Below are 26,640 nucleotides of genomic sequence, written 5' to 3'. Positions count from 1 at the left end.
GAAGAAGAACAAGAAATTGCACGTGAAAAGCGCCGTGTTAGTATGACTCGACTTCGTGTTTCTCAATCACAAGAGCAAAGCGAGGCGGAACAAAGTTTGCCGGGTCAGCTAGTTATAAATATAACGCAATTCAAAATTACAAAATTAATTTAAAAAAAGACAATTACACTCAAGATAAATTATTAATTGAATTTGTGTGTTCTGTTTTGCGTATTTGTATGAATACCTACTTGAAATCAAAACAACTACTTATTGATTAGCATTTTTATTGCAACTTTCGCAATTGTAACGACGAAAAGTAGTTTAAAAAACATATTTATCACTAATAAACACTGTGATTGAGTTTTTCTTAATTAATTGTAGATATGAGAAGGGTATATAAATGAAATTTTAGTAATGGCATACTGTGATCAAATTGCAACAGTTACGATAGTCGCAAATTAATTTTCTTAAAGGTAAACCATTTTTTTGCATTATAATTAATATTTTAATATTTATACAAAAATAATTAAATTTGTTCCAGATTGAAATCAATTGTTCTTATACAATGGGCTGTGTTAAACCTGGTAATGGCGGTTCTCACGGAGGAGGTGGCGGAGGAGGACATGGTGGCGGCGGCGGAGGTGGAGGCGGTAACCATTAATTACTGCAAGATTAATGTACCTATTTTGATGACATAAATAAATATTATATTATGTTTACACATTGAAATTATGTTGCAAACTTTAAATTATTCCTTCTATTCAAAAACATCCTCTTAATTTGATAATATTATTAAATAAATAATAAATAAAATAAAATTTTGATTATTTAAACGATGCTTCATTATTGTTTTTTTTTTATTATAGTATATATGCAACTTCTGTGAATGTTGTACAATTTGTTTGCCTACCAGCGTTTTTATTAATAAACCAATGTAAAAATCTGATTAATATAGGCAACTTATAATGCTCTACATCTAACAAAGCACATATGTTTAGTTAACACAAAACTAGTTAGATTTATATAAAAATTTGCTTCTTCTAACGCAAATTATTCACTAAAACAATAGAATATTGTAATTGCACGCTTTAAAAGATAGAAATTATTGTATCTTGACTATTAAAGGCCAATAACCAAACAAGTTTTTTGAAAAAGCGCAAGATTTGTTGTAAATGATAAACCTTATCGCAGAAAACTAAATAAATGTCACACAATCTTATATTACTTTCCACAGCCTTCAAAATCAAAATAAACACCCAAAAAAGTTTAAAAATTACGTACCTCAGACAAGATATAATATTTTATAAGTATGTGGATTAAATGCAATTAACTAATTTATCTAAATTCACGTTAACATACCCGTAATTAAATCAGATACTCATTTTTGTATACAAGAAAAGTTTAAGTGCATAAGTCCTCGTATAGTTCAACTGCGCACTTTATGAAAACTCTAGGTATTTAATTTAATTATAACAGAAATTAACTCTGATTTCTAAAAAGTACAATTTATACATAGAAATACACATGAAATACTGCTATTATCATTATAACAGTAAGATTATAACATAACCTGATTCTTGGTCTATTAAATATTAATTTATTTGGTATATTAAGTGTTTGTGCAACAGCAAATTATGCGTAATTCAAAATCCGAATTAAAAATCTCATTTCTACACTTTAAATGCATACTTGTTAAGGATTAGAAGCTGGGAATGTGAATTTGGAATTTTCATTAAGTGCAATTTACAAATTACTGAAATTACTCAAATTACTCAAATATATTATCAATCTATATTATATAACTGTGCACAGTAAAAGTAATTTCTTAAGTGCGTGCAAAAGTAAACGTTTACATATACACGTATTCAGTCAATATTTATATATTTGTGTCAATTCTGATTGGTGTGCAAACTATTATCAGTAGATATGAGGAGAGTATATATATTTTGCTATATCGTAAATTTGCTAGATTCGCACATTAGTTGCGGCGGAATTTTTTATAAAATTACGAGTAAGTATAGATCAGAAATTATTTTCTGAAAGTTTAGGTTATGTTAATTACATTGAAAAACAATAGCGTTTACTTTACTTCGCTTATTATTAATTATATTGTTTCAGATTGATATTGACATTCTTTGAACAATGGGAGGTGTAAAACCTGGTAATGGCGGTTCTACCAACGGTGGAGGTGGAGGAGGAGGTGGCGGCGGTGGTGGTGGAGGAGGTGGTGGCGGAGGAGGTGGAGGCGGTGGCGGTGGAGGTGGTGGAGGCGGAGGAGGCGGCGGAAAATATTAAATTCTTAATTAATGAAATGAAATGCTAAGAGTAATGCCTAACCAGTATATTTTTGTAAAATGTACCTATCAACAAATTGAAACAGAGTATAAAAACAATCAATAAACTTATTTTGCAATTGATTTTAGACTTTTATGTTTTTTTCCCTTTAATATCTTTAATAATATCTTTAATATCAAACATCCTTGTTTAAATATGGAATTTCATTCAGTAATGAATACAATCATTGAACGTTTATCGGTTATGTCAAGTTTTAAAGCTTGAACAGTAAATCACGTTACTTTCATGTAACTTTGAGTTGAGAAGTCATAAGTTTCTAATTACTGATTTGTTTTATACCAACAAAAAATTGACTTTATATCTTCCTATTTTATATCTAAACACCATATAAACATGTGAAAAGATGTAAAAAGTGAATATTAAAACAAAAACATAGCAAAAAATACATAATTGCCAATATTAAGCTTCAAAACCAAGAAAAAGAGGAACAAATGATTGCAAAAATTTGTAATAACAATTTTGTAGGTATTGATTTTAACAGAAATATTTATTGTATAAGTTTGACGTCAAAATTTATAAAAGTTTAACATGTAATTAATTGTGGAACACATCATGGTTGTTTTTACGGTTGGAAACGAATGAATATCATCTTAACGACCACCGCCGCCACCGCCGCCGCCACCACCTCCTCCACCTCCACCTCCTCCACCACCTCCGCCACCTCCGCCTCCGCCGCCACCGCCTCCACCGCCTCCACCGCCTCCTCCACCACCGCCACCGCCGTGTTTAGGAAGACCCATTTTCTATTAGAAATAAAGAAAATTTGTAATAAAAACATGAAAATATAATACTAACAATATAAATAAAATTATAGGGAATATTTAATAATATTTTATTTTAATAATAATTAATAATATGTATTGCTCCCTCACCTCTTAAGTTGGAGTTAAACGAACGATAGAAAAATATTGATCGAATGTGTACAATTTGATGTCTACGAACCCTTTATATACCAATCTGATATCAAAAATCTGTTTTGAAGCCAAACAGATAATTATATAAATAAAGTGCAAAAAGAAACTGAATCTGCAGCGCATTATTACGCGGAACACTCGAAAATTGGTGTATTTATAAATAAATAACAGATAAACTTATTTGATCTTCATCTTCAACTTATTTTTTTCGCAAATTTTACGTTATTTGCCAGTGCAAAACTCAAGTGATGTTCCAAATCTATAATATAAAAATGAATCGTAAAATCTGTTGGTAAGCGCATAACTCAACAACGCCTAGACCAATTTGGCCAATTCTTTTTTGAATGTTTGTCAAAGTCCAAGGATGGTTTTTACGACGAGAAAAATTTGAATAATTGCTTGGAAAACCCTAAAACAGCGCTTTTCTACAGGATAAAAGTTGGTATTGAGATTCAATCATAGTTATAGTTAATTAATTGAGTCCGAGATGGCGCGCCGAAGTGCATTATTTGCAATTCTTCATATAATTAATTTCTTTAAAATAAAATTATAAGAATAAGAGAGTAAAAACGAATTACATTTTTATTAAACACTACCGGGACGAAGTCGCAAGCAAAGGCTGGTTTATAAATAAATATGAAATTCACACAAAATCAGTTTTATTTATCGCATATTACACAGCTGATAAAATATGCAATCAAATCAAAATCATAAACCGAATTAGCATAATTGTTCGGCTTTAGTAATCTTGGCGATGATGTCGTTTAGAATTTCACACGTTGACAGGTATTTCTGTAATTTCTCAAGATTGGTTTTGACTTGTTTAGCCTTTTTGAATAGTTTCTTCAGGTTGGCCTTGGAGCATTCTGATTTGTTACATTTCTTCTCCCAGATGTCTTCAAGTTGACTTACGGAATCAGACACTTTCTGCAAGGTTTTCTGGAAGTTTTTGTCGTCTTTGTTTTCGTAATTGTCGATGCATGTGCCGAATTCTGCTTCACCTTCAGAAGTGTCGGCTACTTTCGCCATCTGTGAAGCGCAAGTGTCTTCTTGAGCAGCAACATACTGAAAATTTAATTTAATTAATTTAAAAGTAATGATATAATATTTTACTAGTTTTATCTTACTGTGCAGATGACCAAGAAAGCAAATAAGAAGAATTTCATGTTGATGCTTTATTTTTGTTTCTACAACAAGAAATAAATTGAAAATTCGCATTTTTTGTTTGTTTTTATACTGTTGTTTATCAGTAAAAACTTAGTGAATTAAAAAAATGTAGTTTTACATTCTTTTTAAACATTCCATGGTTATTAACAATAATTATGTTTAAAAAATTGACATAATTTAAGTTAATTGCATTGAAAATATTTGTTTAAACATAAATTTCATTTAATTATTGAAATTTCATTTTTTTTGACGTGTTTTAATTATTATTTATTACTGCATAGAAAATAGTCGATTTTTTTTGTATTTAAACGGTATAAACGGTTTGTTTAAACTTATTTTAAGTGTTATTCTTCTTCGTGTGAATGTATTTGAACGTAATACTAAAGAAAAGAAAAATTGTCTAAGAAATTAACTGGTAACGATGGAACTAAAGCCGAAAAACACAATTTCTGATGTTGAATACAAGGAAAGATTCTGTTAGGCCGCTGCTAAATGTAGATAAGTATAAATATTCAACAAATTCATTGACATACATGTAAATAATCAAATATTATTAAGTCAAAATCGAATTTTTCTATATTTTAACCTAAAGAACTTTCAAATGATGTTTTACAGTTCAATACCATATGTTTTCATCAAATATAACAAAATAATGCTCAAATCTTCTCGTTTTATTCATAGGGGAAAGTAGCCATATTTGGACCATTTTTATATTTTTTGATTTATAGAGCCACATATAAACTGTCAATAAAAATTAAGTAGCGGAAAAGTAACTCACAAGGCTTACCAACAAAATGATATTTTTGGTTTAAGTAAAAATTATATTTATACCCCTCAAATTTCAGTTTAAAAAAATTGTGTTTTTGGTCCAAATGAAGAAACCGGTTTCCTAAATTGGACCATGCTTTTTTAACGGCAATTGATACAATAGTAAATTTTAGTTTTAGCAGTAACACAAGCACATTTTGTGTAAACCAAAGTGCGGCATTTCATACAGTGGATCATTTCGAAGATTTGTGCTCGTCCACAAGCTTTTCTAGGAGGTCGAAAAAATACGTTTTCCCTGTTAAAACCCCGGTGCCTGTCTTCGGTCCAACTTCGGCAACTTGAAGAATTTATATTTAATGATCAACGACAATCTTTTTCTTTATATATCTATTTCTTTAATAAATGTTTTTATTATTGACAAATTATTCAAGCAAAATATGATTTACATAATTTTTCAGCCTTCTGAATCTTTGCGATGATTTCATCAAGGATTTCACATGAAGTCAGAGTTTTCTGCATCTCTACAAGTAGATTTTTAACTTTCTTTGACTTTTTATACATTTTCTCTAAATTCTCGTGGGAGCACGCTGTTTTGTTACATTTTTTCACCCAAATGGTATCTATTTTAATTGCTTCATCTTGCATTTTCTTGTAAGTATTTTGAAATTTGGTATTGTTGGTTTTATCGCTGTTTTTGACGCATTTGTCAAGTTCTCCTTCACCATCTGAAGTGTCAGCAACTTTCTTCATTTGGGTAGCGCATGTTTCTTCAGCAGTAACATACTGAAAGTTATATTAATTTAGTATAATATTTACATTAGATTTTGAGGTAATTTTAACTTACAGAGCAGATTATTAAGAAGGCAAACAAGAAATACTTCATCTTGATGTTTTACTTCTTATCCTGAGACGAGAAAATAAATTGAAATGTCAAGATTTACGTTCTGCTTTTATAACAATTTCCGCATATTTGAGCAGTAAACTGTTTTAAAAACTAATTGTATACAATAGTAATGTTGAATTAGTTTTAAAAATGTTGGAATATTTTAATTATTTATAATTATTAACTAGATTTTGGTATAAATAAATGTCGTCTTCAGAATTTCGACACTTGCAACATTTTGCGACTTGTAGAGACAAGAAATTTCAAATAAATCGATTTATTCATTCGGCATAGCAAAATTCAATGAATATTATTTATTAACATTTTAATGCTGATAATTCAAGCAAAAAGCGCCTCGCACAATTCCTCAGCCTTGGAAATCTTATGGATGATCTTTGTGTTTGCATCACATGAAGACAGACTTTGCTGCATCTCTTCAAGGTAACTTTTAACTTCTTTAGATTTCGTGTAGATTTTCTCTAAGTCTTCACGGAAACACATTGTTGAATCGCAGTCGTTCTCCCATATGTTATCAATCTCAGTTGCTACATCCTTCATTTTTTCATAAGTGTTCATAAAATCAGCATTATCGGTGTTATCACTGTCTTGCACGCATTGATCAAGAGCAGCACCAAGGTCTTTGGTTTCTGCTACTGTTTTCATTCGTGTATCGCATGTATCTTCAGCAAAAACAACCTGAATATTAAATTAAATTGGCTTAAAAGTGGTTCTAAAGTAGTTTTAAGCATTTGGTAATGTTATTGATAATATGTTAGCAATTATTTAAAACTTACTGTGCAGATGGTTAGAATGACAACAAAAAGGATCTTCATTTTGATATTTTATTACTTTTACTTTTGTGACAACAAAGTAAGTGGCAAAGCTTAAATTTGTTGCTTATATACCACACTTTATCACCAATGAATTTAAAAAATGAAATTTAAAATTCCTTCAAACAATTCCATCAAAAATATGAAAAACACTTTCGTTCCTACCGTTTTTGACTGATAAAATGTTTCAAAATTAAAATGCATGATATACATATATAGAAATGTTCAAATACTTTGTTAATATTCACAATAATGTTGGAAATATTAAATATTCAATGCCAAATCAACCAATCCTTAATAAAACATCTAATTAATATAATAATTATGCTACTCTTGGTTATTTTTGTTTATTTTCGGATTCTAGTTGATTACAGTTCATCAATAATCAAATTTAAAGGATTTTTACATAAAAATAACTAAATACTTGCTTAAGATACAAGAATATTGTTTATTTTCATTCGTCAGAACAGAATATAATGCATTATTACAACTCAATGAGCAACTTAATCGCATTTCTTTTCAATGTCACAAATCTCTGCAATAACATCATTGACAAATGTACATTCAGGCATATCTTTCTGCAATGTGATCAAAAATCCCTTAATCTTCTTCATATTTTCATATATATCTTTCCATTCTTCTTCACTACAACCTTCGCTCTTGCACTTATTATCAAATTGTGCATCTGAGCCTTTTGCAACTTCTTCCATATCGTTGTAAGTATTTTGCAAATTATCTTTACCGCTGTCATTGATACATTTTTTAACTTCGTCGTAGAAAGAGCGATCTTGAAGTAGTGGTGTCAACAATACTGGTAAGTTACATTCATCATCAGCTGCAACATACTAAAATAGATTTAATTAGTTTACTTAATAATATAAAAGAGAAGTAAATAAATTTACACTGCAGATGACCAGGCAGGCAACCAAGAAGAACTTCATGTTGATGTTTATTACTTCTGTGACAAGAAATAAGTAGCTAGATGTTGAATTTCAGCTGATTTTATACTATCCAGTATCAGAAAGCATGTAAAAAATGAAATTAGTGCATTACAGTCTAAAATTGTATTCATATTTGCATTTTTTGTGAAAAACCCAGGAAATTCATGCAAATTATTGGATATTCTGCATATTTAACCAAAATATTTTAGCTAAAAACAGATAAAAAGCCGAATAATTAAGAATAAACACTCGGCACATATTTTTAAACCATCAAAACAAAAAAAAAAACAAAAAAAATACTTGAAATGCTTTGTATTTTACTTTATTCATAAGCTTAGTATAAAAATAACCATTTAAATCAATTCAGCTTCCGATCTAATGTATTCACCAATATCTGATTGATGGAAGCAAACAGTTGCCATTGGTTCAGCATGTTTGCACTCAGCTGTTGCTTTTGCAGCTACACCAAAACCAAGTGGCAAATCTGACATTGAATACACAACTACACCACTGTATCTTTCAGTGTTTTCACTGATTCTCCCCATGCCACTCTTTGCAATATGATTGCCATATAAAAATGTTTGTTCTGCAGCTGGTTTCAGCCATATTTTACATTGTGCATATGGGGCGATGTAAGTTAATGCTGTTATGTGTAAAACAAATTTGTTGGTCTTTGTGAATTTGCCAAAACATGTGCCTGCACAGACAAGTTGATCCTGGTTGAGAGTGTTTGCAAGATTAAGGATTTTTTCAGATACGTAATAGACACGGTCTTTCTTCTCGCGGAAACAGTAAAGACCATCGGGGCGTTCGATGAGGGCTTTTACATTTGGTCCAATGCTGTAATTAAATAAATTGTGATTAATAAAAGTAAAAATTGAAGAAAGTAAACAACTTTTGTTTTCAATAGCGGAATGAATGCGATAGATGGCACTTACTATTTTGATAGTTTTTCGAAGAGTGTTTTGGTGCGTTCTTCACTTAAACGTTTCATTTTTTTATATTAATTATATTATAACTTTAAAGTTTTCGATTGAGAATCGCTGTGTTTGGTATAACCTGCAAGAACACGTTGTTTTCCCACGTGCTTAAAACATCTGACTGCAAGTAGTGGGAGATTTCAATTTTAAATTATTTTTATATAAATATTCCAATATTAACAACTTTAGCATTAAATATAACAACTAAAAAACAATCAATACAATAATATAGCAATTCAATTCAATTATTTCTTAATTTTAATTGTTTATTAACGTTTTTATTTATCCAAAAGTCAAATGGTATCGTAGGCAACTTTACCAACTGTCTTCCCCACCTTTCAATATTATTTATTTCGGTCCATGTCAAAATCGTAGTTTATTTTGTCCACCGATCGTAATAAAAATACAATAATAAATAAAGTTAACACACATGTGTTATATAAAGCGCATTCACTCAAAGTGAAAACACACGAAAATGAACGCAAAACGATTCGCGCCTATGCTGGCAAAGCTGCCAATGTACTCGACAAAAACATTTTACTGCAACTGCATACGTAACCTCCAGATATACCCGACTCGATTATCGAGTAGCAATACATTTCCGATCAAAATGTGAGTATGATAAAATTGTATAATCATCAAACGACTTCTGAATTATTTACAGCGAGAAACCCGTGAAAGTCGACGTTCCTCCGCCAATTACATCACAGGTGGCGCCATCTGAAGAGCAACCGGCTACAAGTTTAGTTCAAAAAGGTATGAGCAATCATTTTTATATAAAAATCAGCATTAAAATCACTTTAAAAATTATTTTCTTATTAATAAAGTATCAGAATTTGATGAGGCGTCATCAGTATCGCAATTGCTAAAATGCGGACGCGCATCTCCAATAAAATCTCTCGAAGGACGACGCGACAACCAACAAAATGTCTGGTCACAAATCCTGAAAAACAAATCATCTCTAAGTATAAACATCTTCAACACGTACATTCAAGTCTGCATCGACAACGAGCTCCCCATCGACTATAAAACCTTTCTGCAGTTAACTCAATCAGCAAAACCAAATCAAGAAACTTATCTACTTCTTTTAAAATTAGCATCACGTCTTGGTGATGTGAATGAAGCAGTAGAAATCCTGACGGAAATGAAAGCGCAAGGTATAGCTGCTGATGAAAATGTCTTCAACGCCTTGATAGTAGGCTACACACTACACAAAGGACTCGAAGGAGCTAATTATGTGCTGGGGACAATGAAACTTGCGCATATTCCTATCACAAGCAAGACAAACTGGTCTATTTTAGACGGTTTAGTCCGTCATGGAAAACGCAATGAATTTCGGCAGTTTTTGGAGATTATACCAAAGCTATCACAGAATGATGATGAATATTTAGAAGTGATGTACTCGCTAGGTTCGAGAGGGCAGCACTTGTGGCTTGAGGATATTCTCGGTGATTTTGATTGGGACGGTATGGAGCGTTCGTTTACAACTGGCGTTCATGCGATTTGTTTAGATTTAGTACATCGTGCTCAACCGGAAGCCGCTGTGTTTTACTACAATACCTTCTTGGATCCTTTACCTGAGCAGCCGTATGGAAAACGCCTGCTAACTGAGATGCTCACTTGTCAAATTCCTATTGAAGAGGTGCTGAACGCAGCTAGAAAGTTACAGGCGAAGAATGCGCATGTCCTGTTCGACTTGGCGTCCATTACACTGCAGAAACAGCTCGTTGAGGATAGTTATAAAACATTTGCGTGTTTACCCTTCCTGAGGCCTCACTTTTTCTGGCCGATTATACAAGTTGAAGGGCGACAGAAAGGAGAATTCGGTGTTTTTGGTGTACTAAAGAAAATGCAGGAATTCAATGTTAAACCAGATTATACAACAATGGAGGACTTTGTTTTGAGATATTTTAATATGACTGATGCGAATGCTACTCTTGAGAGTGTCACACAAGTGTCGAATATCATGCATCGGGATGTTTTGTCTCCGATGATTGCTGTTTTACTAAAAGAAAAACGCGTTGATGAAGCGAAAGCATTATGTACGTATCGCCATCTTGTATTTGTATTCCGCCATTTTAATTTATGTTTATTTTTAATTCTTAGGTGAAAGCAGTCATAAAATACCACTTCTCGGCGATCAATTAATTCGACACGTGTCTAACGCTTGGCTACAAACGAAAAGTCTTGATGTGGTGCCGATTTTACAAAAAATATGCGAAACCAACACTCCGTCTGTTGACTGGACAGGAATTATACTTGATCGCTGTCTTCGTGCTTGTCGCTCAGCAGAGGATTGCACTAAGCTGTCACAACTTATTCGTCAACTTGATGCAAACAAGTTGAAAATTACTTCGACATTTTACGATCACATGTTGAATTTACTCGACACGAAGACTGAACTAAAACAATTTAAAGTTGAGTTAGAACCGCAACTAGAGAAGATTTTAGACATTTCACGTCAGGATGCGAATAGGATAACGCACCCGAAGGATATGAAAGTAGATGAACTTGAAAGTCATCTTATAGAACTAGAATCTAAGCAGATGGAGACACGTGGTGTGATTAGGAAGTTAATAATGACGCATGCAAAGTTAGGCAATCATCAACGCGTGCAGGAATTAAGGGAACATATGAAGGAGCGTGGTTATGAGGAGTCTGCGGGCATGAGAAGCTCTTTGTTTCATTCTTTAGCGCAGAGTGGAGATATAAAATTTGCTAAGGCAATGTACGAAGAGTTGAAGGCTGCCTATCCGAGTTTTAGGATTGATACGTTTAAAATCGTTGATTTCGCTACTCTACTGGTCAAAAACGACTGCGTGGATGAAGCTATTTCTATTTTGACTAAAGAAACAAAGCCAACAAAGTTAGTTTAGCAGAAAATACTAAAAAACATGAATTTAAAACATATTTTTGGTTTATTTTATAGGTTAGATGATTCCATGGATAGAAACTGCTGGAATTTACTCGGCGCAGCGAAGAAACCCGAAGATGCCTTCAAATTGTTCCAACTATTGGTTGATAGGAACTATTGTCGACCTACAAATGTGATTCTTGGGCCTATTTTACGACCATTTGTTAATCCGTGAGTTTAATGTCCTTTTCCTAACCCAACTTTTTAACACTTGTTTTTTTTTTTATTTGTACAGTGAAACAGTTGATAAACTAGTCAGTACCTTTTTGAATTGCGTCAAACAGTACAAAGCCACACCTCTCCAATTGGAAGTACTTTGCGTTGTACTTGAATCTAAGAACGAGAAACTCCTTCAGAAGGTTATCAACGGCATTAGCAGCGTGCATGGCTCGGCGGCGGCAAGAATGGGTCTCATTGCTGCTCTAGCTGAGAAAGGACTTGAAAAACCTATTCTAAAGTTACTTTCAGTGAGTTTTTCCCTAGCAGTTTACATTTTAGGTTATGTCATGTGTTTTTTTTTAAATTTTGCCTAACAGGAATCAAACAAGTTAAAACTTTCTGATTTAACTAATCGTATTCGTCGATGGGTGCACGAAGATAAACTCCTCCCGTTGAAGACCCTAGAAGCAGCCAATCGCCGCTTATCTATCCCCGTAATTGACACCACGTTGACATCGAGCGCCATCATGAAGATTTACATCAATCGCTGTGATCTTCCCAATGCTTTAGAGTTTTGGCGTCAAGTAGAAGAAAACGAATCACGAATTAGCCCCGATTGCGCCCGAGACTTGATTCGTCTACTCGAGAGAAACAATTACAATGTGCCGGATTCGTTGCGAAACGCGCGCTAACCTTAAACGAAGGGAACTTTGTGTGATTGCTGGACAAAGAGTTAAATTTATACAGTAATCTTCTGTGAGAAGTAATAAATTTCTGTTCCTCGTCAATATTTGACGCTAGTTTACAAATCATATATATATACAGTTTTGAATAATTGTTATACACAGCCAGAGAGTTAAATTAATTAAATAGAAAAGCGTCTCTTGTGCAGCTGCCGATCGAAATCCTTAGTAATTCTAACGTATACGAAAATATTAAAGTACGCAACCAACAATACATGTGGGCGTTGTCCAATTGTTTGTCGTCCATCTTGTCCAACGTGTTTCTCTAAGGTCAGTATGGCGGCCATCTGGGCTGCGTCTTAGACATATTAAAACTAAATTAACATTAATTTCGGTCAGCGATCCTCGAAAATCATCGTGACTGGTCCTTTCGGCGCGAGCAGAAACTCAAATTGAAGATCCAACTCGCGTTCGTTTTTCACGGCGAATTGCTGGATGATTCTACGCAGTAAAACCGGCAAACTTTGTTCGATGAAGCGTTTGCCAGGGCATGTACGTCTGCCTACGCCGAAAGGTATCACTAGAAACGTCGCTGCTGAACTAGTGTTAGTCTTTTCTGCGTCCAGCCATCGTTCCGGTAAGAATTCATTCGCTTTGTAGAAGTTTGCATCGTCCCGACACGCGACCGCTGTTTGACAAAGCACGACGCTGCCAGCGGGCACAGGATACCCGCTCAGCTCCAATTCGCTTTGTGTCACTCGCGCTAAGCAAATGGCGGTCGGCGTCAACCGGAAGGCTTCATTAATACACGCCCGCAGGTAAGCACCATCTTGTAATAGCTTCTCTTGTGTGTGTTGATGCTTCGCAATGGCGTCTAATAAAAATACTAATGTGTTACGCATCGTGTAGATACCAGCAGCGATAAAATCCACAATGGCTGCGGTTTTCTCCCTGGGATCAATATGTGCACTGAGGACACTTTGGAATATCGCTGCGCATATGTCAGGATCATCTACTTTTGCACTTTGGATGATTTCTAATACAAGATCATAAATTTCCTCTTCGCTTTTTGATAATTTTGTATATGCTTTTGTAGGGTAAAGTTTCCATAGTGGTAAACCATAGTAAGTATCACGACACGCAACGAAATGATTGGCTACAGCAGTGGCAAGTCTTGTTTGTATCGAAGACTCGTTGATTTCTTTATTGAGGAGGAATCCCATGCGTCTGCCGAGGACCAAACAACAAATTGTCTCCAATCCAAGCCGACTAGCGAGTTCCTCAACATGCAACACCTGAGATTTTGAATTTCTTGTTGTTTTTAGTAAATGACAGAAATCATCAGCGATATTTTCTAATTCCGGTAAATAAGAAGAAATGGTCTTTGAGCTGGTTAGGTCTGAAGTGAGGTTAGTCCGTAAATTCTGCCATTGTTCACCTAAACATCACAAAAATGCGTAAAAACATTAATATTATGTATTAATCTGTAAAAATTTTATACTTACCTTGTTCATTTACAATTCCAGTGCTTGCATATCGATCCTTTCGACTACGTCTGTATTGAGCAATGGCTTCCGTCGGAGGACGAATCGGATACCGGCCGGATTCCTTCAAAACTTTTTCAATGTCAGCGCGTGTGAAGACACTTATCACCGGCACGTTCCAAAGCGCTTCTTCTTTCGCCACCGGCCCGTACTTCTTCACCATGTCCTTGTAATAAGTGTGTACTTGTGAAAACGTATATCCTCCGAGTTTACTGTACACCCAGGAAGTCCCCAGAATGGGTAGCGCTGTCGGGCCTGGGATTTTACTTTTACTTTCTTTGCTTGCGAAACACCATGGCGGTGTGCTGTCCAGGACCATTTTATCCAACTTGAGGACATTGTTGCGATATGCGCCCAACCACCATGCGACGAAGAGACTTAACAGGAGAAGAATCTCAATTGTTTGAAAGATATCCATGGCTACACACTTTTGTCAAACGTCAAATATCTATTTCTCAGTTAAAAGTTCAACATTCGCATGCGGTCTACACAGCGGTTAATTTCTGAATGCGTGAATAACAATAACAGAATTTCGATGCGATGCCGAAAACAATAACAATAACACGGGTCCGAATTTATCGATTTGTTTGTCCGCGTTATTTCTCATTCAGATTCACTAGTGTTATTTTTCTCCAACTGTATTTAACACACATCTCGTTAACATCCGCATGGTTGGATCGCTCGCACGTGGTACCGTTATTGCGTTCAATCAACTTTCAAATTGTAATGTTAAGCGTGCGGTTAAATGAATTTCGTTTGCTGTTTGTTTGTTTGTGAGTTCAGTCACTCTCGACGGGCGCACATTTTTCGCACGCGGACGATTAGCGAATGCGTCGCGCCGATTATCGTTGCGGCATTTTATGAGAGAGGCGTTACTTTCGGTTTTCGCGCTTCGCCATCGCCATGGCATTGACCATCGGTGACATTGGACGGTAATGAACGCACACCGTAATGTAAACACGCGAAACACGTGCGTTCGCTGCGGGCCGCGCGCGACTATTGAGCGTGTTCGTCTTTTCGTGTTTTTGTGGGTCCTAGGAATCACCTAGGTTTTACCGATAGTTACATTTAGTTGTATTTTAGTGGAATTATGTCATATATCACTTTTAAGTGAGGTTAAAATTTTAAATTCACTTTATTTCTTTTTAGAATTATTTTAAAGTAATAAATGTGGTACCAAAATGTCCGCACTGATAAACACTATCATTTGGTATCAAATTTGATAATATTAAATTATTTTTAGGGAAGTTATCAGCAAAAAACTAATTATTTTAGTAAATTTGACATTTTTGACATTTATTTATCACAAAATTTCACTAAATATTACAAAAACTTAAACTTTGCCGTTTTGCACTCGTTGAAAGATGAGCGGATGAGCGGAGCGTATGCGCGAACGGCGCATTGTGCATAAGTTTATATGATGCGACTTAAGCACCGTAGAGGGTTCAGGCGCGGGTGATATACAATGTGTCCGCATTACGCACTCGACACTATGATGTAAGCGCATAAGATATATCGCAATATATGAGATGGTGGTGCCATACGCAAAGCGGCAAAGGATTGTTGCTGGTTGTGCTTGTGGTTCGGTGACCTCTACACAAACGACCGACTCGCAACGACCGGCAGCAACAAACAAAAACGGCCAACCAACGGCGGGCAGAAACGGGAAGAAGCTTTACTTAACTTCATAAAACTTACCAAATGGTTAAAGGTGTCAAATGTCAAAATGTCAAAAGTTACATGTCAACCATTTTGTTTTATTTGACAGAAAAACTATGCAAGTTTAATGAAATTTAATTATTTTATGTTTTATTGTTGAACATATTGTATATCGGTACAAAGTCATCCATTTTGTTTCTCGTTTTGGTCCGCGTTGTACATTCTTCAATTTTCAATTTCAATCTCATCACGCATTGAGCCTCAATTGCGCATCGTGGCTTATCATTACGCGTTCCGATATGATCCAATTATGCTTTAAACTGCTTCGAAAACAAGATGGCCGCATGCCGCATTACGAATCTTTCTCTCTTTGTGTCTCGTGAATGGAATCATTTAGTCTGTTATCGTCAAATTAAGTGGACTTGTACATACTTTATCATAATTGATGTTTGTTTCAACAATCAAACAAATTAAATTCAAGACAGATTTTTATTTGTCATCGTGTTTCAACACGACGCAAACTTCCTTGAGCGATATCTATATTTGCGTTGTTTTTATTATCAACTATTATTGTATTAACAGCTAGTTAAACATTTTTTTATTCTGTCGTAGTATTTGCTGTAGTATTTCTCTTATCACACGCTTGTGTTTAATCAGCATGCGCGTCTCAATGTCCTCATGTTACTTAAGTGACTTGTGTTTCATCTGGAAGATGTTTCTGTTCAAGTTTAAACTTGAGACGCGCGTCACTCGGCCACAATTGCTGCTTATTTATAATTACACATAAAAAATTAAAGCAAGAACATGTTTTATCAGACATTCAACAGGATTAAGTACACATATAGCATGATATCTTCATGTCATTTGAGACTAGTTTGTTGCTGCGCATGTTTGACTTTGTTTTCATGTAATAAATCATGTGTGCGTCGAAAACGAAACGCTGCGCGAATTTTAAACGCAGAATTAATTCATTGCGGAACAAGAAACCGGCAGGAATGTTTAATTATAAAGTCAAATTTGATTTTTGCACATTTCAGATGCGAATGTGTATAAATTATTCGCAAAAAAACAGTTTTAAAAGTCAGAGAAAGCAAAACAACTTTTTTTGCGTAGATTTATTGTCATTTGTCATAAATTATTATTAAAACTTACGTAAACATCAACTGATATAAAATTTAACCTCAAAATATTATGCATGATGGGAAGCATAAGCATTGCTTGTCATCTGTAAATAATCTAACCTATAATTAGATCTAGAATGTAATTAAAGTGTCGTTAACAGTTGTGACACACACACAAAGATAAATATTGATACAATAATTAATGATGCAAGCACACACAAAGCTTATCAAAGTGTGCAGTATACAAATACACAAACAATTAGCGCTTATCGATACGAGTAGCATAATGGTTGGGCTGGCCTTCCACTTGACCTTCCGATTTCGATTATTTATCTTTCATGATGCGACATGTTCCAGTTTCACGTAAAAACACGTAAAATACGTAAAAATGCTGCACGTGTTGTTTAAGTTGCCTACATACCCAGTTTTTCATCACGTGTGAATACGCGTTGTGGCGCATTGATTTAACCTTAAACTTACAATTGTATTGTGTTGTAGATTGCAGACGCATGTCTCAATGTCTCGCATCGCCATAAATTACAATCATGCGTATTATTATTTTATATCATATCGTTATTGTTGTCGTATCGTTGTTTGTGAGCATCTGCGAACGCACAATGAACATTTCTTTGACATTGACTATTGAACTAGACATTAACCGACTTAACCTCAATCATAAATTAATCACATTCAATAAATATAAAGCCAAATTTAAAAATATCGCATTTTTGATAGAATATTAATAAAATTAAGTAAAAAAAGTAAGGAAACGTTTTAATTAATTGTTATTAATAATTTTTATCATGAATATTGAAGATCTTGACCTAGTAATTGATTTTTGCTCGCAAATTTCAATCCAAGGCAAAATAAAGTATCAAATTCCAAAAATTCTGTCAAATTTTAGGACAAGGTCTAAAATGAAGTTTTTAAAAAGTAGATTTATTAATAAATACCTAACAATATAATAATTATTTACAATATATTAAAATATTCTGGTGTAGCATAAAAATAAACATCGAATTTCATCTAAGGCGATATTATAAATAGATTTGATAGTAGTACAAAAATTACTTTCACTATAACCTAACTAATTTTATTATTAATTTGAAAAATTATCTAAGGTGTGGTGGATATGCTTTCCGGTAGCTGTCTAGTTGCCATGTCATCGTAGGCTATCGTAAAAACACTCTTCTTCTGCGCCATTGCCGGTCTAGTAGTCAAAGCAATCCCAGAATCTACATCTGCATCCACACTTGGAGCCACTCCAGCATTATTAGCATTTCCTGGTGCAGCTCCAACGGAAATCTTTTTCGGAGGTGTTTTATCTTTAGTTTTCTTAACGGTAGGTGGCATTGTTAGCGAAGACTCAAACCTATTCTTTGAATGTTGGATTAAGGGATGTTCTGGACCAGGGGCAGTTGGTAACTCAAAAGCTTTCTGTGTCTTGTCTTGTTGGACAGTTTTCTTTGAAACTTTGGTTGCTGTGGTTTTTAATTCTTCTTTAGGCTTTTTAGTTACTATGGGTTTAGGTAGTTTTGACTTAGAACCATTGGATCCACCATTTGAAGACCTCCCGGTGTTGGGTTTGTACCATTCCATGTATCTAGCTGATTGTTTCTTTCTTAAGGGTATCCGTGACCTTTGACTGGAATTAGATGCCCTTGACAATGATAACCTAGTTAAATCTTGAGTACTAAACGCTTTGTTTTTGTTTTGGGTCATTTCATGGTCCATTCCTAGAGGTAAGTCATTCTCCGATCTTCTACGTCCACTTTGTGTCCTTTCTGTCATCCTCCCCACCTCGGGAGATGTATATTCTAAAGAATCTTCCAACTGAGGATCTTCATCCTCTTCAGATTCACTTTGATTCAATGAATCTGAGATTTCCTGTAGGACCTCTTTCTTTAAACTTCTACTTGAAGTACTCCTGGAGTTTTTAACATTCTCCGACTTCATTTGACGTAGAATACTTGACCTAGTTTGGTTGTACTTCTTTTTACTTGTCATTGAAGAAGTACTTTGTCTTCTTTTAGGTTCCGCAGAGTGGTTATACTCATGATCATGTTCTGACTCTTCCTGAATCGGAGTCCGTATTTTTCTCTTAGCGTTTTTATGTGCTCTACGTTTTCTGTATTTAGTATGATCTTCATCGTCTGATGAAGCATCATTATCAGACCTTGTTTGTCTTGCAGGAGGTCTTAAATATACAAACTCAGTCTGAGTACTTGCATTATGATCTGTCTGAGTCCCAGCTGGTAGACTTTGTGTTTCTAACCTTAAATCTCTCTCACGTTCTAGGATTATCTGTCGTAGAATAGCATTCTGTTGTCGTAGACTTTCTTCCAAGAGTTCATGCTCACTCTGAATACGATGTAAAGTATTCTGTTGAAGTTGTTGTTGTTGTTGGTCTATATACCTCCTCATGAGGATATCCTTTCCATCAATAACATAGGTTTGTTCAGGGAGTAGAGTTACAGGTCTTTCTGTAGGTGGACCTCGTGTGACTAGCCTTAGAATATCAGCCCCACCTTCACGAATGTAATACTCTCGCTTCCTACCTCTTTCAGACCCTCTATCCATTTCATGTCTACGAATTGAATCTTCTTCTTCGTTGTGTTCAGGGGTCCATGCTTCACGTCTACCGAACCATTCTGCAACTTGGACAGATCTATTCTCCATTGGAGGTTGTTGTGTTGGTATCACCGTCACCTGAGGAGCAGGTGGAGCTGGAGGTGGAGGAGGTACAGATTCTACATCACCTATACCTTCATCCTTCACCAAAACAACTTTTTCTATGTCCACAGGTGACACTCTCCTTCTCCTCTTCTTGGGTTCCACATACAGGGGACATCCTTCTAGGACACAACACAATACCATGATCAAACATGTCAGGAGTATCAATAATAGAATAATCAACAACAACCACCATAGGTTCCATGCCCCTGCCATCGAAACCTTTAACTTGGCACGTTCTTGTTCCTGTCGCTTCAGAATCTGAGTTATCCTTTCAATATCCAATACACTATTCGCAGATTCAAAGGTGACAGTTGTCTCCGCAATGGATTTCTCTCCACCCTTTTCATCGGAGACATCTAGAACATGTGGTTCATCACCAGTGTAAGGCCTGATAAGATTAACAGCAACCTTCCCCCCGATGAGTTTACTCAGAAAATCTTCTAACTCCTGTCTGTTTGGGTTTGTCCCTGAGACAATAAACAACATTTTATAGTTTTTAGCATTCTCAGGTGGATACAGACGAATTTCACATTCGGTGAATAACCTTGGGACGCCATTATCATAAGCCCTTGCTTTTACCACAACTATTTCATTGTAATTCCAGTTCCCAGTCAGTTTTAATTCACCAGAATATTCATCAATGGTGAGATTAGCAACTTTATCAATTAATTCATATCGTATTTCATTGTTGGGTGGAGCTAAATCCTTATCAATGGCAGTAATATGAGCTGGTACGGTAAATTGTCTCCGAGACTGGTCTAAAATAAACTCGTATAAAGGTTTCTCGAACGTTGGTTCTTGATCATTCACATCCAGAATATTCACAGTAACTTCTGCTGTGCTTGACAATGAGCGGCCATTTTGATTTCGGACTATGTCATTAGCTACTACGTTGAATGTATGTTGACTAAGTGTTTCCGCGTCTAAAGCTTGTGAGTTTTTCACGGTAACAACACCAGTTTTCTCATCGATAGAGAAATAATCCGTGCCTTCTAAACTGTAGCGAATATTCACACTCCTGCGATCTTTATCAGTAGCTAAAACTTTGATAACAGTCATTCCACTGTCGGCATTCTCCAGAACTTCAGCATGGTAGTGTTTTTGCATAAATTCAGGCGCGTTGTCATTGACATCTTTGAGGTTAATTTCTAAAACTGCTCGCGAGGATGCGTTACCTTCGCCTAGTTCCTGTGCAACCAACATTGCACTTAGCGATTTATATTTCTCATAATCCAGCATTTTATTTTCACGGATTTTTATGACGAATTTCGAACGTCCTTCGATGACATTCGGTATCACATCGAATGTACCATTGTTATTCTCTAATTTCAAAGAGTAAATTGTTCCGGTTGTTCCGATCAACTCCATATCGATGTCTAGTTGAGTTCCAATTGGAGAATTCTCTTCTATTGTTGTTTCGAATGTTTGTTTATTGAAATACGGAGATGGTGATGTAATCGCAGGCGGGATAAGTGCTAATTTGACAGTTGACGACTGGGCGGGACTTTCCTTGGCGTTGGAACGCACTTCTTCAGCGACGACAGTTAATATAATCGGGATATTACTGTGGCTTATTGATTGGATGTCGATGATTGGTTTGGCAAGGCGTAATTCACCTTCAAAACAAAACAAAAAAAACTGTCAAAAATTGAAAATCAGAAAACATGCAATTTCGTCGTAAAGTTTATATATCTTAGGGTGGAAGTCAAGAGTCTAGTCTAGACAGGAAATGACTGACCGGAAATCATAAAGGAAGTTAGATATACAGAGTGTTTGTGTAATAAACTAACCTGTATCCTCTGAAAGGTTGAAAAACTGAACAAATGGATTCCCTTCAGGCACAAGTCCATACCGGATGTCCCTGGGTTCACCCCGGTCGCCATCTTCAGCCTGTACTCGTAAAATGACATCGCCAGGTTGTAAATCTGGTGACAGTTGTGTTGTGGGCGGTGCTAGCGTGAACACTGGAGGCGTGTCTTGTTCATCCAACACGGCAACTAACAACGGCCATGCTGCGATATTCCTAGTATCTTGGTTGGGTTGAGCGTAAGGATCCTGGAACAACAATCATCGATCATTGTTTTTGACAGTAATATCTTAGATTTTTCAGTGTTGCATGTTTTTAGTTTAGCTGGTGTTGTCAGCAAGCCCTGACCCTATCCTTCAAAATATCTTAGACCCCTATAGTTTGGTTTTACTGCTTTTTGTTTTATAGATATACGGATTGCGTGACGGTGACGGGCCAAGGGTCCGAAAGTTGTGGCGAAGACACGTGACCTATGATTGTGGGTGAAACTTACAACACGCACACGCACCACGAGGGTACGAAGGCAGAACGGATATTGGGGTGAGAATTTATAAGAAGTATAAGGAGGTATGAGCTCATGAGCGTTTTCGCTTTTCACGAGTAAATGATTTATTGACACACACACACAAGCGGGTAACTTGAACGTAACGGTGTAACACGTAATTTCATGATTAGACACGATAGACACCTGAGTAAGGGTGAATGCCATTAAATATCTATAATATAAGTGGTATTATTTTTAATGAAGCAGATGTATGCAACCGAAAGTGTCAGTTAAGACTCTTTAATATATGCAACCAAAGTTACATCGTTTTAGTTATGTTCAATTTAATAAAAAATATGAAAAAATGTATTTTTATTTGTAAAGTATTATTAACTACTTGGGATCGTGATTCAAGAAAGTGTTTTATTTATTTTTGTCTGTTTATCACGCGCGTAATCGCTATCAGCTTGCGTGAATCTGAAAATAAGTTTTCAAAGCTCACCAAAAGCTTGGAAAGATGTGAAATTGATGTCAGTAGGTGTTTGAATACTAAATAAAATCACTTAAAGAAATCAATTGAGTGGATTTATTGATATCACATCATCCTAACCTATATAGCCTACAATACAACAACTTTAACCTAAAAAAATTAATGTTTTCAATAACTAGTAATTTATCTATACTCATATTATTGATACTAAACAACAATTTTGTTATTATTTCTTTTTGGATGATTGTATGCTTGTAAATGTAAAGCAATAATTGTTTTGTGGCCGATAACAGCCGGCAGAGGCAAATGGCCACAATTTAGTTATGTCGGTCATCGCCGACGTGGAGGGTGGTCAGTTTGTATTCGATGTGTTCACGCACATCGCCAGCGAATAGCTGATTGCGGCCATATTGGTTCAAGTATCCATGTGACTGAATTGCTGTGCTTGCCGGCGAGGTGAAAAATATATGAAAATATGGAAAACGCCGCGGAAATCAGGTCGACGCAATTATTTCGTTTTTTATTGCGCATTTTCACGTCACCCTCTGGCCCAGTTATAAATAAAAAAGCGAATTGCTTTATATTTCATAAAATTGTGTGATTATATTATTAAAAGAAGCAAAAAAGGTGCAAAAAGTAAGTTTAAGCATGAATTTATTTCTGTGTTATACGGTCAGTGTTTTGACGTTGATAAAAATCAGTTTAAAAGTCATTTCAACAATTATTTTATGCATTTTTTTAGAAAATAAAAAAATTCTTAGAAAAAAGTAAGGTTAAATTCAGTTTAAAATAGTTTTATACGTAATTATCAGCTACGGACGATAAAAAGAACATAAAACAAAATATATTAGCAAGGATTAAGCTTAAGGACGACGGATTTTATACAAGCGTGTTATTTATACTGTGCTACTTTTTTAAAACGTTTAATTTCCGGTTTGTGCTACGCCACGTTAGTGGTAAAAAGAAAATGTGTAAACTTAATCCCAAATAAAAAAAATAAGATTAATAGACGAAAGTTAAGGTTATGTAAATGTCAAGTTTGACATCTACAAGATATTCAATATAATTATATGCATAAAAATCCGCAACCCACCAAACACAACTTCTCTAAATTACAAAGCGATTCAAAAACAAACGAAATAATTAATAGTTATTCATCTGTTTGTATTCATTCGCTTCCAAATTTATGTTTACCCTATAATTGAGTTAACTATTAAGTACACATTAAGTAACCCTTGCTTTGGTTAATTTTATACAACGTATTCTCATGTGACATGAAATTGTATTTACTATTTACATTCATGTCATGTTTTACGCTCTTCACGCACCCTCAAAGGGTGGCACCCCTTTGTAACAAGCATAAAAGTCACCAAAATGACATGACATTATAATATCAGCCATCAACACATGTAATACTTACATTAGCCAAGATTGTTAAATGATGAACAGTCCTTGTTTCGTAATCTAACGATCCAAGCAGAATAATCGTTCCTTCTGCGTCTCGTTGACCGGAAATCCGTTGCCGGAGACCAAACTGTGGTGAGCCCCATAATTCTAACAACACAGCCTTTTCTCTCAGTCTATTCCCTCTGGCGATTAAACTTCCTAGTTCTTTATTACGTCTTGCATTTTCTGAAACCATGAGTAATGGTGGTGCACCCGGAAAAATATCTCCAATTGGTGTGGTTGCATTTGTCGCACGGAATGAACAATCCATAAATGCACTGCGTTTTTGTTTCGTACTTGTTACAGACACTCGAAAGTCATAGAATCTTCCTGCTTCTAATCTTTTTTGTAGAATTACATTCGCTTGACACACAGAGTTCAATCGAGAGCAGTTTAGACTATCCACTGAGGCAATTGTGACTTCACCATCGATGGCGAAGGTTAAAGGATAGTCAAAATCAGGATCAGATGCACGTAATCGGTAGATAATTGAATTTACAGCGGCGTCTGCTGGGATGAGGACGTTGCGCAAGATGGCGGTCGGGTCAAAAGATGGCGTACCGGAAACGGAGATGATAAACAAGGTTAGGAAATATTTTTGGTAATAGTTAGACATTTTAACATATGGAAGTAAAATTTAAAGGATAATTATAGGAAATCAGGAGTTTTTCATGCTGAAACAAACAAATTCACTGTTAAACTAATTTAAAACTTATTTTTTTGGCCGGTTATGAAATGATTCATGGTGGGAATACTGACAAGTGATGACAGTGTTCTCCAAAGTAGAATAATCACATATTTATTGAATATGCCCGCATAAAAAACAAATTTATTACGAAATAAAATCAATATTATGAATATTGGCTTAAAAATTGATTTTTATTTTAACAAACAATGTAATTAATGAAATTATCAACGAATGCCTCATCCAAGTTTGATTATTATTGTATCGTCGAAGGTGAATTTAAATTGATTATTTCTGGCTATTGCGTAGCCAAAGTAGACAACACGAATGACAACAAGTTGTAATTGAAACATTCAAGCATTGTAATGTTGAGCAATCATGGATTTCCACCGACGACTGACCCTTATAATGTTTTTTAGTTTGTGTTTCAATGTCTGCTTTCAATATCGTTGCAATATTCTATGAAATGTCAATCAACTCGTTTTATTACTGATATGTGTGTTGCCTACCATCATAATATTTTCTAATTTTAGTTATTTTAATGCTTTGGGTGTATAATAAGTAAATTGTGGTGGTTTCTAGTTTGTTTCTTGAGGTAACAATGAATGAAATCGAAATTAAAAGTGTGAAGAGCAAATGCGCGACCTTTATTCAACTCATACATCAGAATTGACTTTTTTTTTTCTTTCGTGGAAAACTGAGTCATTACCATTGATGAAATTCTTTCTTTTTACTGTTTTCTACGATGTATATCATGAAATTAAAGCTATAAATTTCCAGTGGCCATGTTTTATCATTCATAACCTCTAATTTTTAGACATAACCTAGTTTTTAACCTAGTTTTATCAATAATTATCTAAAAAATTGTTATTACATTAGATTCTTATAAATTTTGAATCATTTTTCACTCGATTCGATTTTTATTAAGAAATTTAAGCAATAAAATTCAATCAGCCATGTTTAATCATGTATGACCTCCTAATTTTAAATATAACCTAGTTTTAAACTTGATTATATCAATAATTACCTCTTAATTTGTTGTTATGTTGGATTTTTATCAATTTGAATGTTTTCACACTTAATTTTCAGTTTATTACACAACACAAAATACATTTTAATAAATTTTAATCACATTTTGTTTATAAACAATTCACAATATAATTTATAATCAAATTTATTGTTTTATTTCGATTGGTATCATAAGAATAACACATTTAGCTGTGATTGTTTATTGCGTATTTCTCTAGGGGGCAGTTACAAATTGCTTTCGTGTTTTGTTTTCGCCGACGTGATTTTCACTCGACCGCGTGACGGGCGTCGTGCAACTGGCGTGTGCCGCCGCCGTCGAAACGTGGCCGGCCGCCCCCATTTCATATACGATTGTATTTTGTATATAGCTGTGTGTGTTGGTGCTTGACTAACGCAATATGTAAATGGTCATCTGGTCAACGACGGCGTGAGGCCCACGCGCGCGTCATGCTCGGAGGCGGCGCGCCGCCGGCCAGCGAAAGCGCGCTGCTCCGCTGGTCGTAGTTAGGTCGTCGTCATGGGTGACTCTCGACACATACAGAACTTTTTCGTGAGACGCGTAATTTGTGACCGTTTTAAAATTTTATTGTTTTAAATTCGTTTTAAAATTTTATTTTATTTTTTGGGTGATTAATAGAGTAAAAGGTGTTTTTAATACTTTTTAGGCGTAGTTTTATGTGGAATTAAATTTTATGTTGGAGTTTTTTGTTTTAGTTTTTCAGTTCGATGAAAATCGTACAATCTCAGCTTGTTTGCGTTTTCCAACCGTTTCTGAAACGTTGTCCGGCGGTTAGCTAACGAATCGATGTTCTACTTACATATGTTTATAGATGGTATACTTTTGGGGGCAGCTATGACCACCGGCCAAGGGGCAGCAATATTCTAGCTAGGGTTTTATGCATTTAAATCCTAAATCAAAGAATTCACAAAAGAAACGTTTATTGCAAGTAAAAAACTAATAAAATTATCATAAATTGTTTATAATAAAGCTTCTTAATACAAATATATCAAGAAAAACCATAAAACAAAGTTTCTTATCATATAAATTAATTATTTCTAAGAA

At 34.9% G+C, this 26,640-nt stretch overlaps 6 protein-coding genes and 2 long non-coding RNA genes across 8 annotated transcripts; 3 read left to right on the top strand and 5 right to left on the bottom strand.

The window, feature by feature from the left end:
* The first annotated feature begins 412 nt into the window (after positions 1–412).
* On the top strand, positions 413–711 carry LOC135800802 (uncharacterized). Its single transcript, XR_010550223.1, has 2 exons — positions 413–455; positions 524–711. It is a non-coding gene; the product is annotated as an uncharacterized lncRNA (long non-coding RNA).
* A 1,118-nt stretch (positions 712–1,829) lies between these two features.
* Positions 1,830–2,399, top strand: LOC135801103 (uncharacterized). Its single transcript, XR_010550296.1, has 2 exons — positions 1,830–1,993; positions 2,101–2,399. It is a non-coding gene; the product is annotated as an uncharacterized lncRNA (long non-coding RNA).
* A 1,494-nt stretch (positions 2,400–3,893) lies between these two features.
* LOC135800155 (uncharacterized) lies at positions 3,894–4,481 on the bottom strand. Its single transcript, XM_065313296.1, has 2 exons — positions 4,379–4,481; positions 3,894–4,316 (listed from the first exon to the last, which is right to left on the bottom strand). Exons 1-2 carry the CDS (start codon positions 4,415–4,417, stop codon positions 3,972–3,974), a joined length of 384 nt encoding a protein of 127 aa, XP_065169368.1. The 5' UTR covers positions 4,418–4,481; the 3' UTR covers positions 3,894–3,971.
* Positions 4,482–6,330: 1,849 nt separating this feature from the next.
* On the bottom strand, positions 6,331–6,983 carry LOC135800153 (uncharacterized). Its single transcript, XM_065313295.1, has 2 exons — positions 6,864–6,983; positions 6,331–6,765 (listed from the first exon to the last, which is right to left on the bottom strand). The coding sequence occupies exons 1-2, from the start codon at positions 6,900–6,902 to the stop codon at positions 6,409–6,411; spliced, it is 396 nt and encodes a 131-aa protein (XP_065169367.1). The 5' UTR covers positions 6,903–6,983; the 3' UTR covers positions 6,331–6,408.
* Positions 6,984–7,327: 344 nt separating this feature from the next.
* LOC135800152 (60S ribosome subunit biogenesis protein NIP7 homolog) lies at positions 7,328–8,949 on the bottom strand. The gene is made up of 3 exons (XM_065313294.1): positions 8,779–8,949; positions 7,802–8,680; positions 7,328–7,744 (listed from the first exon to the last, which is right to left on the bottom strand). The coding sequence occupies exons 1-2, from the start codon at positions 8,832–8,834 to the stop codon at positions 8,194–8,196; spliced, it is 543 nt and encodes a 180-aa protein (XP_065169366.1). The 5' UTR covers positions 8,835–8,949; the 3' UTR covers positions 7,328–7,744; positions 7,802–8,193.
* A 178-nt stretch (positions 8,950–9,127) lies between these two features.
* On the top strand, positions 9,128–12,681 carry Lrpprc2 (Leucine-rich pentatricopeptide repeat containing 2). Its single transcript, XM_065313292.1, has 7 exons — positions 9,128–9,432; positions 9,485–9,576; positions 9,648–10,862; positions 10,927–11,686; positions 11,750–11,905; positions 11,970–12,201; positions 12,271–12,681. Exons 1-7 carry the CDS (start codon positions 9,296–9,298, stop codon positions 12,583–12,585), a joined length of 2,907 nt encoding a protein of 968 aa, XP_065169364.1. The 5' UTR covers positions 9,128–9,295; the 3' UTR covers positions 12,586–12,681.
* On the bottom strand, positions 12,646–14,538 carry shd (cytochrome P450 family 24 subfamily A member shade). Its single transcript, XM_065313293.1, has 2 exons — positions 14,082–14,538; positions 12,646–14,014 (listed from the first exon to the last, which is right to left on the bottom strand). The coding sequence occupies exons 1-2, from the start codon at positions 14,536–14,538 to the stop codon at positions 12,972–12,974; spliced, it is 1,500 nt and encodes a 499-aa protein (XP_065169365.1). The 3' UTR covers positions 12,646–12,971.
* A 3,280-nt stretch (positions 14,539–17,818) lies between these two features.
* LOC135801102 (cadherin-86C-like) lies at positions 17,819–25,910 on the bottom strand. The gene is made up of 4 exons (XM_065314470.1): positions 25,576–25,910; positions 23,838–24,537; positions 21,427–21,691; positions 17,819–21,252 (listed from the first exon to the last, which is right to left on the bottom strand). The coding sequence occupies exons 2-4, from the start codon at positions 24,477–24,479 to the stop codon at positions 18,017–18,019; spliced, it is 4,143 nt and encodes a 1,380-aa protein (XP_065170542.1). The 5' UTR covers positions 24,480–24,537; positions 25,576–25,910; the 3' UTR covers positions 17,819–18,016.
* Between the last annotated feature and the right edge of the window lie 730 nt (positions 25,911–26,640).

The sequence above is a fragment of the Atheta coriaria genome, unplaced genomic scaffold (assembly GCF_025399875.1).
Source record: "Atheta coriaria isolate IRGN ID8LTWV9N9 unplaced genomic scaffold, Caltech_Dcor_3.1 hic_scaffold_10_pilon, whole genome shotgun sequence".
NCBI lineage: Eukaryota > Metazoa > Arthropoda > Insecta > Coleoptera > Staphylinidae > Dalotia > Dalotia coriaria.
This window is presented reverse-complemented; position numbering and strand designations above follow the sequence as displayed.

Coding starts and splice junctions, on each gene's coding strand:
- LOC135800152 (XM_065313294.1), bottom strand. CDS start 8,834: ATGAAACGTTTAAGTGAAGAACGCACCAAAACACTCTTCGAAAAACTA. Junction 8,681..8,778: donor TTCGAAAAACTATCAAAATA/GTAAGTGCCATC, acceptor ATTTAATTACAG/CATTGGACCAAATGTAAAAG.
- LOC135800153 (XM_065313295.1), bottom strand. CDS start 6,902: ATGAAGATCCTTTTTGTTGTCATTCTAACCATCTGCACA. Junction 6,766..6,863: donor TCATTCTAACCATCTGCACA/GTAAGTTTTAAA, acceptor TTTAATATTCAG/GTTGTTTTTGCTGAAGATAC.
- shd (XM_065313293.1), bottom strand. CDS start 14,538: ATGGATATCTTTCAAACAATTGAGATTCTTCTCCTGTTAAGTCTCTTC. Junction 14,015..14,081: donor TGGAATTGTAAATGAACAAG/GTAAGTATAAAA, acceptor TGTGATGTTTAG/GTGAACAATGGCAGAATTTA.
- LOC135800155 (XM_065313296.1), bottom strand. CDS start 4,417: ATGAAATTCTTCTTATTTGCTTTCTTGGTCATCTGCACA. Junction 4,317..4,378: donor CTTTCTTGGTCATCTGCACA/GTAAGATAAAAC, acceptor TTAAATTTTCAG/TATGTTGCTGCTCAAGAAGA.
- LOC135801102 (XM_065314470.1), bottom strand. CDS start 24,479: ATGTCTAACTATTACCAAAAATATTTCCTAACCTTGTTTATCATCTCC. Junction 21,692..23,837: donor ATTTAACAATCTTGGCTAAT/GTAAGTATTACA, acceptor TTGTTGTTCCAG/GATCCTTACGCTCAACCCAA. Junction 21,253..21,426: donor CAACCTTTCAGAGGATACAG/GTTAGTTTATTA, acceptor TTTGTTTTGAAG/GTGAATTACGCCTTGCCAAA.
- Lrpprc2 (XM_065313292.1), top strand. CDS start 9,296: ATGAACGCAAAACGATTCGCGCCTATGCTGGCAAAGCTGCCAATGTAC. Junction 10,863..10,926: donor TGATGAAGCGAAAGCATTAT/GTACGTATCGCC, acceptor TTTAATTCTTAG/GTGAAAGCAGTCATAAAATA. Junction 12,202..12,270: donor CTATTCTAAAGTTACTTTCA/GTGAGTTTTTCC, acceptor TTTGCCTAACAG/GAATCAAACAAGTTAAAACT.